This window comes from Macaca mulatta, chromosome 6 (genome assembly GCF_049350105.2).
Source record: "Macaca mulatta isolate MMU2019108-1 chromosome 6, T2T-MMU8v2.0, whole genome shotgun sequence".
Classification (NCBI taxonomy): domain Eukaryota; kingdom Metazoa; phylum Chordata; class Mammalia; order Primates; family Cercopithecidae; genus Macaca; species Macaca mulatta.
Window position 1 is genome coordinate 150,698,291 of NC_133411.1, and position 12,547 is coordinate 150,710,837.

The 12,547-nt window shown below is 55.4% G+C and overlaps 1 protein-coding gene across 7 annotated transcripts in view; it reads right to left on the reverse strand.

Annotated features, from left to right (window-relative positions):
- Positions 1-583: 583 nt before the first annotated feature.
- Positions 584-12,547, reverse strand: part of PCDH1 (protocadherin 1) — a 28,429-nt gene continuing 16,465 nt past the window's right edge. For 2 of the 7 annotated variants that reach the window (XM_077937195.1, XM_028849809.2), the window contains exons 4-6: positions 7,440-7,659; positions 6,448-6,486; positions 3,589-4,669 (exon numbers count right to left, since the gene is read on the reverse strand). In XM_077937195.1, coding sequence (XP_077793321.1) covers positions 6,461-6,486; positions 7,440-7,659 — 246 coding nt within the window. In that variant the 3' untranslated portion in view covers positions 3,589-4,669; positions 6,448-6,460. Of the gene's footprint in view, positions 772-3,321; positions 4,670-6,447; positions 6,487-7,439; positions 7,660-12,547 lie in introns of those variants that run through there. The other 5 variants (XM_015141091.3, XM_028849808.2, XR_013394900.1 and 2 more) reach the window with 4 other exon arrangements.

Below are 12,547 nucleotides of genomic sequence, written 5' to 3' on the forward strand. Positions count from 1 at the left end.
CCGGTGTTTACCCGGGAGCCGGACGGAGGAGGCCGGGGCCGGTCGAGCCCGGAAGGGGGGAGGGGAGCGCAGTCGGAGACCAAGGCTGAGACCTTTTCTGTTCCTTTCCCCTAAATCGACTTCCAACCCTCGTTCCTGAGCGTGGGAGAACGCGACAGACAGAGAGATGTCTCCCGCCCCTTATCCCATCCAGTTCCGCAATTCACACTCGTTGCCAAAGAGTGGGGAGCGGTAATGGATACACCCGGGAACGACTGCACGTCCTGGGGTCGCCCGGGGAAGAAGGCAGCGCAGCACAAAACCTCCCCGGAGGTCACCTCCCACCCCGTCCTGCACCCGAGTTCTTGGGGGAGGGGGTGCCCACAGCAGATCGGGCCCAGAGGATCCGGCAGGGGTCTCTTTGAGGTGTATGGACTAGGGGTCTGTCCTCAGAACGCGTCAGCTCGACCCCATCCCCGATTAATACCAGTGCGGGTCTCAGTCTCTTGTCCCTCGCGTCCCCCAGCCCTTTCCAAGGTCTCCAGATTTAGCTCCCACTCTCCACGGGACGCAGGCCCGAGGACCCGGAAGAAGCGGAGTGGGCTCCGGTTTTCACACTTTTATTGTAAAGCTCGGGAATAATTACACGGGTCTTTCATTGACAGCTCAGCAAACAAACCGGAAACGAACCGAACCGGAGGGGGTAGGGGCGGTGCCTGCGCATGCTCGCAGCGGGGATGGGGAGTGGGAGTGGGAGTGGGAGTGGGGGTGGGGGTGGGGGTGGGGGTGGGGGTGGGGGTGGGGGTGGGGGGGTCAGAGAAAGAGAAAGACGGAAAGAGACAGAAATCATTACAAATCAACGGGATTGTGCTCGCAGCGCCAGGGATGGGGTGGAGCGGGGCGGGGGCCCTTCCCGGGAGGAGCGAGGCGGTGGGAAGTGGCACGAACCAAGAGAAACACGACCCCAATGTGGGCACCCGACGCGCCCAAAACCCCCCACCCCGACCCCCACCCCCCTACACACGAGAGAGACACGGCCCCCCTCCCCACTAGATAACCTGAGGAGAGGAGACACAGTCTCCCCTCCCCATGGGCAGACACACCCGCCCGAAACCCCACGGGCGAGACACAGTCCCCCCTCCCAGAGAAGTCCCCAGTGGAGACGCCCCTTAAGAGACTTTCTCATGGCCAACACAAGCCCTCCCAACACCCGGAGACAGCCCCGACCCAGGGAAGAAATGGCTCCAGAGGCCCTACCCTCGGGAGAGAGAGGTATCCCAGGGCTCTTAGGAGAAAAGACAACTCAGAGATGCCCAGCCTCATCCTAAAGTGCTGCAGGGCAGAGAAACCCCCATAGAAGAGATGGGGGCAGGGCCAGAAACATCCCTTCCCAGACATGCTTCAGAGATAGCCCCCTTCCCTGGGAAGAGAGATGGCCCCAGACTGACTTGCCTTAAGTACCCCCAGGAACCCTGGGAGGAAAACAGGCTCCCCAGAGAGCCTGGGTAATGGGGGGAGACATGCTCCTGTGGTCCTCAGCGGGAACACATGTCCCCCAGAGGCTCCCAAGGGGAGAGATAGGGCCTAGAGAGCCCCCAGAGGTGAGGGATGCCCAGAGAACTTCTCCCCACCCTGGGATGTGAGACATGCTTCAGGGAAGCTAGGAGAGAAATATGTCCCCATATACCCTACCCCTACCAAGAGACATGCCCTGAAGTAGGGGGATGGGGACCGACTAGGTCCCCTCTAGGAAGACACAGACTGGGTCAGGCTGGGTTTGAGGGGGGCTTTCCTCTGGCCAAATGTCGCCTATTGGTACATAAAACTGTACGCGACACAGGCATTGGGGAGGGGCTTCACAGACCTAGGACCCACAGGGATAGTCCCCAGTGCTGTCGCCATCCCCTGCCCACCTTTGGTTTCATCTCTCCAGTGCCCAGTTAGTGACAGACCCAGTGCCCTGGCCCCAACCAGGGGGCTGGGGACTCTCTTTGCCTGTGGGAAGGGCTTCTCAGCCCTCCTAGCCATCTGGGCCACCCTCTTTCTTCTGGCTTCTCCATTGTGCAAAATGCTCCTCTGCTCTTCCGCTCAGTGCTCAGGGGTCTCTAAGACCAGGGCAAGGTACCCAGGCCACTAGGAGCTTCCAGTGGGAGTCCACTGACCCCAGGAAAGCCACCTGTCTGGACCACCTTCTCCACCAAGCAAATGGGCCTCATACAATCTTCTTGCCCAAATCCTGACCTCCAGGACCCAGGACAATCCTGGAGGCCGCTGTTCGACCAGCAGGGCACCCAATACTACCAACTCCAAGACTATTGCACCTGCCCCATTTGTGCAGGGGAAAGGGGCTGTCTCTTTAACAAGCCCCCAGCCCATTTCCTGGGCTTCCCCAAGGGAAAGGAGCCTTTGGCCAACCCCTAGACCTGGTTGCTGTCACCCCATCCCATTCTACCCCTTCCCCTCCATAGAAGGGCTGCGTATGCCAGGGCTACCAGCCTAACAATGCTCTTCTTCCTAGCACTGTCACCCCAAACCAAGTTAGGGGTAAGGGGCAGATAAATAGGGTGATTCTTCAGCCCCCTGGCTTTTCCTGGGTGGGGGTGGGGTCTCTGTACAGGAGTCAAGACCCCAGCAGCACAGCTCCCAAAGGCACCAGACGACCCCGCAGCCTGTACCCACCCCTCCCAATCTTGGACCACCTCCCCAAGCTTAGACTAAGTCAAGCAAGGGCCATACCCTGAGTCTCCAGCCTCCCAGCCTGGGCCCCTAGGGAGCTGGAGAGGTATGGGCCAAGGCAGTGGGGGTTTGGAAGGAAGAGGGGCTGAGGCTTTGAGATGGCCACAGCGGGAGATGGGGGCTCTGCAGGACGCCCCTTACACCCTGGCCCCCTGAGGTGAAGAAGGGAACTCCACCTCATCATGGCTGACTGGGCTTCTCTGCCCCCCAACCTCCCTACCCCCTCCCCTATGGGACCCCTGACCCTGGCAAAGGGAAGCCCAACTGGAAGAAGGGGGCCTGGAGCCCAGGGTGCCCTGAGGCAGCCCTCCCACCCCCTGAGATCAAGGCAATGGTGGTTTTACAGGCTGACGGGTCAGTCATGGCAGGGGCTGGGGGTTGGGAGGGCAGGGAGGGGGCAGAATGCAGGCCCCCTATATCAGGAGCAGCACCCAGCCACCCCTTGAGCAAACCTTCCTGCTCCCAACTCACCCAACCAGGCCAGAGGCACAGTCATCCCACCCCTGTCCAGCTGCCCCCCACAGCCTCAGGGCCCCTCTGTGATGCTCATCTGGATGTGGGAGGCCAGCCTGAGCGGGGATGCCCCCCCAGGGCACAGCGCAACAGTTCCAAAAAAATAGAGATTTGTATTTTTAAAAAAAATTAAATAAAAGCCCAGCTCTGCTGATAGGCAAATGTTCCCCCCGTCCCCACCCCCACCCACCCGTTGTTTCCCTGGCCTGCACCCCCATCCCACCATGGCCCCAGGGGTATTTACAACATGGAACAATAGAGGCCTGGGTTGGGGGGCACTGCGGCAGGGAGGAGGGGGCACAGGGCAGGTTCCCCCCCCCAGAGGGGTCCCCCAAGACAACACAACATCAACAAGAAAAGTTGCAAATCAGGCAGAAATGGGGACGTCATTCCAAGGTCCTTATATACAGACACTGCATGACCAGCAGGGAAGGGGGGCCCAGATGGGACTAGGCGTGGGCATGTGGCAGGCAGGTGGGCCAGCCCAGGAGCAGCACGGGAAGACGAGGCCTCCGCTCCACTCCCACCCCCGTCCCTACCCCACCTTTGGTAACAAAAGCCCTTCAGGGAGCCCCTGGCAGTCAAGAGTTTCCTCTGGGAGCTCCCAGGGAAAGGGGCTCCCCAGTTCAGCCCTGCTTCAGGGCTAAAATTGGGCGTGCTATCCCCGCCCTGGTCGGCCATGAGGGTAACAATGAGTTAGAAGTGTGCTGCCCACCCTTGACTCCACCATCTGCCCAAATCGAGGGGGTGGTCCCTGGAAGTCAAGGAAAGGAGCCCAGTCATTGTAGAGGAGCCCTCTTGGGCATCAGCTGGGGAAGCCCCATAAAGGGGAAGGGGCCCCTGGGGGCTGGGAGATGGAAAGGAGGGGAGAGGACCTGGACCCTGCATGGGGGAAGGGCCAGCGTGGTCATGAGGCCAGTGATACGCCCACTTGGGGCCCTGGCCAGGAAGTCCACGCTGAAGGGGTCAAGAGTGAGGCCCTGGAATGGGCCCATTTGGGAGCTGGCCGGCGGCTGGGGGAGGGGGCCGGCCGGCCAGAAGGGGGCTCACAGGTAGATCTCGCGCTTGGCCGTCTGGGCAGATGCCGGTGTGGCTGCGGGTGGGAAGTCCGAGGTCTGGGTCAGGGGGATTTCCTCCAAGGTGGCCGAGTCCTTGCAGGAATCATGGCTACTGTGGGAGAAGGCACTGTAGGAGGGCAGGAGGCGCACGGGGGCCGTTTTGGTGTTCCGGTCTTCCGGGGGGCTGGGGCTGCCGGCACCCGCAGGCTCCTGCCCTCCTCGGTCCTGGTAAGGCACGAAGGTGGAGAGTTTGAGGGCGCTGCTCTTGGTCCGGCGGCTGGGAGATGACTGGCCAGGCATCCAGCATGTGTCAGAGTGGCCAAACTCACTGCACTCCCGGGTACATGTGCCTGTCATGGCGACATCAGGCAAAGGGCGAAGGTCTGTAGGAGCAAACGGGGAAGAACAATTGTCAGACATACAGCCTCTGCAAAGCTCTGCTTCATGGCCTCCCACTGGCATCTACACCCTGCCTCAGGACAAGAGTATGCGCCCTTTCCTGACCACTGAACTCACAGGCACACACACCCTCGAATGGACACATGCCCTCCCACCATCGACCTACTGGCCTACTGTACACACGCACATGCACACACACACGCACACACACCAATCTATCTTTTTTCTTTTTCTTTGTTTTGAGATGGAGTCTTGCTCTCATCACCCAGGCTGGAGTGCAATGGCGTGATCTCAGCTTACTGCAACCTCCACCTCCTGGGTTCAAGCAATTCTTCTGCCTCAGCCTCCCAAGTAGCTGGGATTACAGGCGCCCACCACCATATCTGGTTAATTTTTGGATTTTTAGTAGAGATGGGATTTCACCAGGTTGACCAGGCTGGTCTTGAACTCCTGACCTCAGGTGATCCACCTGCCTTGACCTCCCAAAGTGTTGGGATTACAAGTATGAGCCACCACACCCAGCCTTATCCTTTCTTTCCTTCAAGACAGGGTCTCACTACTGTCACCCAGGCTGGAGTGCAGTGGTGTGATCTTGGCTCACTGCAGCCTCAATTTCCCAGGCTCAGGCGATCCTCCCACTTCACACTCCCGAGGAGCTGGGACTATAGGCATGCACTACCATGCCTGGATAATTTTTTGTATTTTTTGTAGAGATGGGGTTTAGTCATGTTGCCCAGGCTGGTCTTGAACTCCTGAATTCAAGCAGTCCGCCTGCCTCAGCCTCCCAGAGTGCTAGAATTACAGGCGTGAGCCACAGAGCCCTAAATAGACACATTCCTTCCAGCGTCACCTATCCCACAGTGCTCTTCTTACACACCCACCAAATCTGTCCTCAGACAGGTACACAAACATACTGCCTCATCGATCTCCAGACAGGCTTAAACGTGCAAATCTATCCTCAGGTGGGGTTGAGGAAACCCCCATCCTCACTGAATTGATGGACACAATCAATCTCTCTCTCTCTTTCCCTCTCTCACACACACAGATAGGCATGGATGCACAAATCTACTATACTGGGCACCCCTATCCTCAGATGAAATTGGGCACATCACTTCCTTCAGAACCCCCTCAAGCCTCACATGCTCCCGGTGGTCCTGAACCCACCCTCCTCCAGCAAGGCCTTGCTTTAAACCCAGGGGGAAGGGACAAGCTTCTATGTGGGGTATTCACATAGAAGCACACACTCACATCCACAAGCACGCTCATGCAGCCCCTCCCCACCTCACTTTGGCCCCTAAACCAGCCACCACCCCTGGCCTTGCCCCGGCTCCCTGCCCAGAACACCCACGGGAACAGGAGTTGGCTGCCTGACATTAGCAATAGCCGGTGTAGTTGCTGGGCAGCGGGGATCTCCATGGGAACGGCTGGGCCATGAGCACTTCCTGTCACAGCTGTCCCTGTCCTGCCCTTGCTCAGGGACAGCACCAGGCAGTGCCCCCCCCACCCCCCAGGGACATGGCTGAGCAATACTGCCTGGGACAGGGGCTCCCCTAGCACCACCCACTCTGGCTTGGCCTCCTGCCAGTGCCAGGTGAGGAGGGGACAGCTCTGTTGTTAACCCTCAAAGTGCCAAGGCTCTACAGCTCAGAGCAGAGTTGAAGGACCCAACATGGCTCAGAGCAGAGCATGGGCACTGGGTGGGCGAGGCTGGGTGCTGGGCAGAGTCCCACAGACCCCAGACCCCAGAGCAGCTCCCACATACCTGGCACTCTGCCTCAGGGCCTGCTCCGGCCAGCCGGCTCTGCGCGGGCACAAAAAGGACGAGATGGGCATGAGATCACGCATGGAGGGGCGGGGTGGGGGTGGAGGACACTCTGAGACCTAGGGCCTGGGAAGTTAGACAAGGGCCCTGTACCTGAGGCAGGGGAGGAAAACCTCCCATCTTTTGTGGGTAGGGGAGGCTTTGAGTTGAGGGAGCGGGTGAGACCTGAGGACAGCTCCAAGTTAGAGAATCTTTCCATCTTGGCTTAGCTCGTTCACTCTCCCCCTCCACAGGCTGCCATGGACACCTTCACACATGCACACGCACTGCACACACACTTTCTGACGGCACACCTCACCATCCATTCCCATGCCGACCTCTGCTCGAGCTCACATCTCCATTTTGCCATCACCCTCCAAATCCCTCCCAGACAGGCCTTTCTCCTCACCAGACCTCCTGCTGCTCTTCCTCAAAGAGGTGCCAAACCTTCTCCCACTCCTTTCCCCAGCAGATTGTCACTCTGTTCTCTGACCCCCCCCTCCCCGTAGCATCCAGGGCCCAATCTCTATTCTCAAGGCCTTCCCACCGTTCAGAGGACCGCCACCCACCTTCTCAAGGTTTCCTCACCATTATGTGAGCTTTCTGGTCAACACACTCAGGGTCCCTGTTCCCAAGTGGCCGTGTAAACATGGTGCTGAATGCAATAGCTTTGGAGTCAGAGAAACCTGTCACTTTCTAGATGTATGACTCTGGGCAAGTGACTTAACCTCTCTAAGCCTCAGTTTCCTCCATTGTAAAGTGGGTGCCATAAAGTTCTCAGATCACAGAGTGGTTCTGGGGATTAAATGCGTGTATACCTGAAAGCTCTCAGCACGGTGATGATGACTGAGTACACAAGAACTGAATACACAGAGGATTTGTTTAAGGCCTTGTCACCATTCCCAGGCTTCCACTCATTCCTGGGGTGCCCTGACCATGGTGCTGTGCCTCACCATTCTCGGGGTGCTCCATCTCTCCTATGCTGCCGTCAGGGGTGGTGCGCTCATAGTGATCCTCAGGCAGGGCAAGGGGACCGAGTCGAGGCCCTGAGGATGACTTGCTGGACGGTGTCTCAGACTCCTCCAGGCCACTGTCATAGTAACTGTGCTGGGATGGGTCCTGCAGCTCCTGGGCCTGGCTGGTGGCCGAGAAGGTGACGCGGCGGTGAGGTAACTGCAGGGAGAGAGATTGTCACTACTGCCCAGCCAGCTTGCCCACAGGGCCCACCACCATACCAGGCCCTAGTACAAGCCAAGCACCATCCTACTCAGGCCTCAACAGCAACCAACAGAGACAGAGACCCAGGCCCTAGCATAGCACATTCCTCCCGAAAGCACAGGCCTCCGTGAAAGACTGCTCCTGAGTTCTAGGACCGCTCCTCGTACAGCCAAGTCCACATACTGGAAGTCCCAATACAGCGCAGGCCCCAGTGTTATTATAGCCCCTATGCCACCCCAGTAACCCTCATCCAGTGCAACCACTTGTTATAGCACAACCCTTCTAGTTCTAACCCAGCTTCCCAATATTGGCAAAGCCTCCCTTTAATCCCAGAATGGCCTGTAATACAGTGTAGAGCCCAATACCAGAGTAGCATAATACTACCCGACTCCCCTAATTCCAGGTCAGCCTCTAAACACCAGCATAGCCTGCAATTTCTAGAACAGCTTCCTAAAAGCAGCAGACTCCTAACTCCCAAACAGCTCACCAATACCAGAACAGTTAGTTCCCTCATTTCCAAACAGCACCCTCCAAACTCCAGCTCCTCACCTGTCTCACTGCTCTTGCCACTGCCTCCTTCCAAATGAGGGGACAACCTTTCATTTCTTATCCTCTGTTCCTCATCCCTGGTTTGTGATGTTGCAGCAGTCTGAAGACTCCCTGCTGTGGCCCCTCCCACTCAGCCCCCCATCCCCACTTCACTCCCCTCCAGAGAGGCCTGGGAGTGGAAAAAAGAGGGAGGAGCCTGATAACAAACCAGGGCACCTGGGGGAAGGAGACAAAGCAGAACAATGGAAACTACCCAATCCTCCCATCAGGAAATAGAATATTCACTGGAGAGGGTAGGGCTCTGCCAGGAGCCTGGACATGGGGGGAGGGCATGGCACCCATTAGGGATTAGGAAAGCTGGTCTCAAAGGGAGACTCCTTCCAGGAAATAGGAAGTAGCTTCTGGGAGGGCTGCTGGCATGAGGAGCCAGACTTGGAGGCTTGGACTGGGGACTGGGGACTGGGGACTAGGGGTCAGGGGAGTGGAACCGTTACAGGCTGCTCCCAGCCAGCAGCCCTGTATGCCTGCCACAGGTTAACGATCAGCCCTGGAACCTGGCAACCTCAACTTGGCACTTGGCACAAGCAGCCAGCCACCCAAATACCCACTTGGGACTGCCACAGATTTTCCTGCCAACCAGAAATTAGGAGTTGTGGAGGGCGCAGACCCAGGGCCCCTGGAGGCCAGGGGTGAAAACAGCCAAGCCCAGGGCTCTGCTGATGAGTCTCCACGCTCCTTCCCATCCTCCAAGACTTTGGCAGTGCTTTGTCTTACTCTATAACTCTGGATAGGAGGTTATGAAGGTGGCCAGGGGAGGTGGCCCTGGCTTTGTAGACTTACCCTCCTAACAGCCCCATTCAAGGCAGCTAGGGTGGAAGAGGCTGTCAGGACAGGAGTTTTGGAGCTGTGGGGAAGGTAGCCCAGAACTGCCTCCCCACTATCCCCATTCCTGAAGATGGCTCCCACCTCATCTTCAGGAATAAGCGACCGTTCTTGGAATCCTTGTATTGATCTGAAACACTGAAGGGTCTGGGTGATGACTGATAAGGTCCCCAAAACTGATATGGACATTTGGGGCCGGGAGGCCATAAAGGAGTGTAGTCCACCTGGTGTAGAGGTGAACAGGGTCCAGGAGAGGTCTGGGAGGCACGGGGCTATATGGTTGTTGGTGCTTCTCTTTCCAGTTTTCTTTCAAGATACTGGCCAGCAGTCTCACCTCCCTGCAGAACCCATATCTGGTAATTGAAGGCTTCAGTCCTGCCTACTAAGCAAGTTGCTTGGTCTCTTTTCCCATGATTCTTTTCCGTAAAATGGAGGGTTGGGTTATACCCAACACTTAATGTTCCCTCTAATTTTATGACTATCAAATTATAAAAGCCCAGATCAAAAAATCTCTCTCAAACTCTTTGAGTCCTGAAGCTCTAGACACTTACTGATTATTTCCAATTGGCTCTGGCTACTGGCCCTTAAGATTCAACATGTCTGAAACCAAATTCTTCTTCAATTAGCTTCTGTATGGTCAATGATCTCATCACTATCCTATCACCCAGACTCAGAAGGCTGATGTCTACCTGGGAATCCTGGTAGCTCTCCCCTCATTCCCCATCCTTACCCCATATCCAATTATCCCTTGAATCCTGTGGGTCCTTTATCCCTAACCTTGGCCAAATCCGTCCATCCATCACCCCCATTGCCACCATCATAGTCCAAATTAAAAGGTTCAGTCCTGTACCTTCATCTCTATGCCCTTTAAGCCCACCATATATTCCAGTGAACTTTCTAAAATTCAGTTCATCTAAAACACTCATGAGCTTTCAGGGACTATTTCCTTCTGAAGAACTTTTGGTAGGGCACCTATGTCCTCTACAACCTACAGTTCTTCCAGTCTCTTCTTTCAGCTTTCTCTTATGCCTTCCATTCTTGCCAGAATATTCCTTTTTCTGCCCTTTCCCTCCCTCCAACTTGGTTCACTCCTGCCACAGGAGTTTGCTCACACGGTGACCCTGTGAGGAGACCCTGTGATTAGGACCCTGCCCTAATCCTGCTCATCATTGACAAGCTGACTTTCTCCTTCCAGAAGCCCATCTCCATGTCTTGTGTAAGTTTTCCCACACTGTGCTGGTCAAAGGAAGGGAGGGGCAGTATGGTAAAATAAATTCAGAAAACTCAAGAGGTAAACAAAATTGGGGCTGGGCACAGCAGCTCACACCTGTCATCCCAGCATTTTGGGAGGCTGAGGTGGGCAGATCGCTTGAGCCCAGGAGTTGAGACCAGCCTGGGCAACATGGCAAAACCCTGTCTCTGCAGAAAATACAAAAATTAGCCAGATGCGGTGGTGCACGCCTGTAGTCCCAGCTACACAGGAGGATGGCTTGAGTCCAGGAGGCAGAGGTTGCAGTGAGCCAAGATTGCACCACTGCACTCCAGCCTGGGTGACAGAGCAAGACCCTGCCACAAAAAAAAAAAAAAAAAAAAAAGAAAAAAAATGTCTAGCAGTTTCCCCCTTTTTTGGAGGACTCTGCAGAGCCTTTAATGGGCTAATGTGATTGTGAATTTCTTACTACCAAAACTAACTTCCCCACAGAACCCCTTTTTTATAGCATAATAGATAATAGGAGACCCGCCTGCTTTGTGTTTGAATCTGGCTGCATCACTAGTTTTCACTTCTGCAAAATGAATATTAAAATGACCCATATCATAAAGAGTTATGAGCACTGATTGAACTAATTCACACAAAGTGCTTAGCATGGTACCTCACACCTAGTAAGGACTCAAAAAAATGGAAGTGAGGGTTGGGCGCAGTGGCTCACACCTGTAATCCCTGCACTTTGGGAGGCCATGGTGGGTGGATCACCTGAGGTCAGGAGTTCAAGACCAGCCTGACCAACATGGAGAAGCCCTGTCTCTATTAAAAATACAAAATTAGCTGGGTGTGGTGGCACATGCCTGTAATCCCAGCTACTTGGGAGGCTGAGGCAGGAGAATTGCTTGAACCCGAGAGGCAGAGGTTGCAGTGAGCCGAGATTGTGCCATTGCACTCCAGCCTGCGCAACAAGAGTGAAACTCCATCTCAAAAAAAAAAAAAGAAAGAAAAAAAAAGGAAGTGAGTAGTAGTATAAGTAGTTTCATGGAATAAGTTAGGAAAAGCTTTAGTAGGGCACTTCTCATTCGACTCTTAAGGCTCTCAATTGCCTCATCGTTCACTTGTCTGTCTTGTATAAGTATGGCCATTTTTTTTTATCAGGGTCTAGTACCATGCTGAGTACTCAGTGGAAACTTGGCCTATGTGTGTTGATGCTGACAACAGGTGGTGTGGTTTGGTTGTATCTGAATGTTGGGAGAAGACATTCAATGTGGCTCCATGGATGAGTTAGGTTGGATTAGAGCTGAGTAAGAGACAATCCCTCAGACCATGGGAAAGAAAAAGAGATGAAGATGCTAAAGGAATAGGAGAAAGACGGAAGGAATGCCAGCAAGGACAGAAAAGGAAGAGAAAGAATGGGAGGTCAGGAGTTGTTGGAGGTCACGACATGGTTAGATCTCACTTCCCCAGGCCCCACTCCTCCAAGGACCCCAGGAGTTTTTACTTTGGGCCCCCCCGCAGGACATTGGGGGAGTTTGTGGATGGAATCAGAGGAGAGAGCTGGCGCCTGGTCCTCTTGGGAGTGTCTCAAGCCTCTTTAGTCACCATGGAGATAGGTTGCCTCTGGCCTCAGAGACTCCCCTAGGGCCTGAGGCCCCTCAGCCATGATTTAGCCTTCCTCCAACTCAGGCACAACCAGAGACAGGGCAGACCCAGGAGAGCAAGAAGTGAGAGACGGAGAGAGAGAGAGTGAGAGCAAGCAACCCAGGGTGGCCAAAGCAAGGAGTGGAAAGAGGGGAGGGAGGTAGCATCACAGGCAGAAGGCAGAACTAGGAAGCCTCTGCTCATAAGCAGGGAACCCCCTAAGAGCAGGGGTGCAGGGCAGGTCAATGAAAAGAACTTAGGAATTCCCTTGCCTCCCCCTGGGCCCCGCTCCCTGCGGGCCAGGCTGGTGATCATGGTGGGGAGACACAGGGGAGAGCCAGCTAATTGCTGGGTGTTGAGTGTTGTTGGGATGAAGGGGCTGGGGAAGGGATTTGAGGGAAGGACTTGCCCTGGGGGAAGGTGGCTGGTGTAATCAAGAGGTTCTCTGCCTTCACTCAAGGCAGGAAGGCTGAATGTTATTCCCTGCCAGGTGCTCCAGTCTGAGGTCTGTCAGAGGCAACTGTTTGAGCAGGTTGGAAGAATCAAGCCTCAGATGGGGCAGGACTT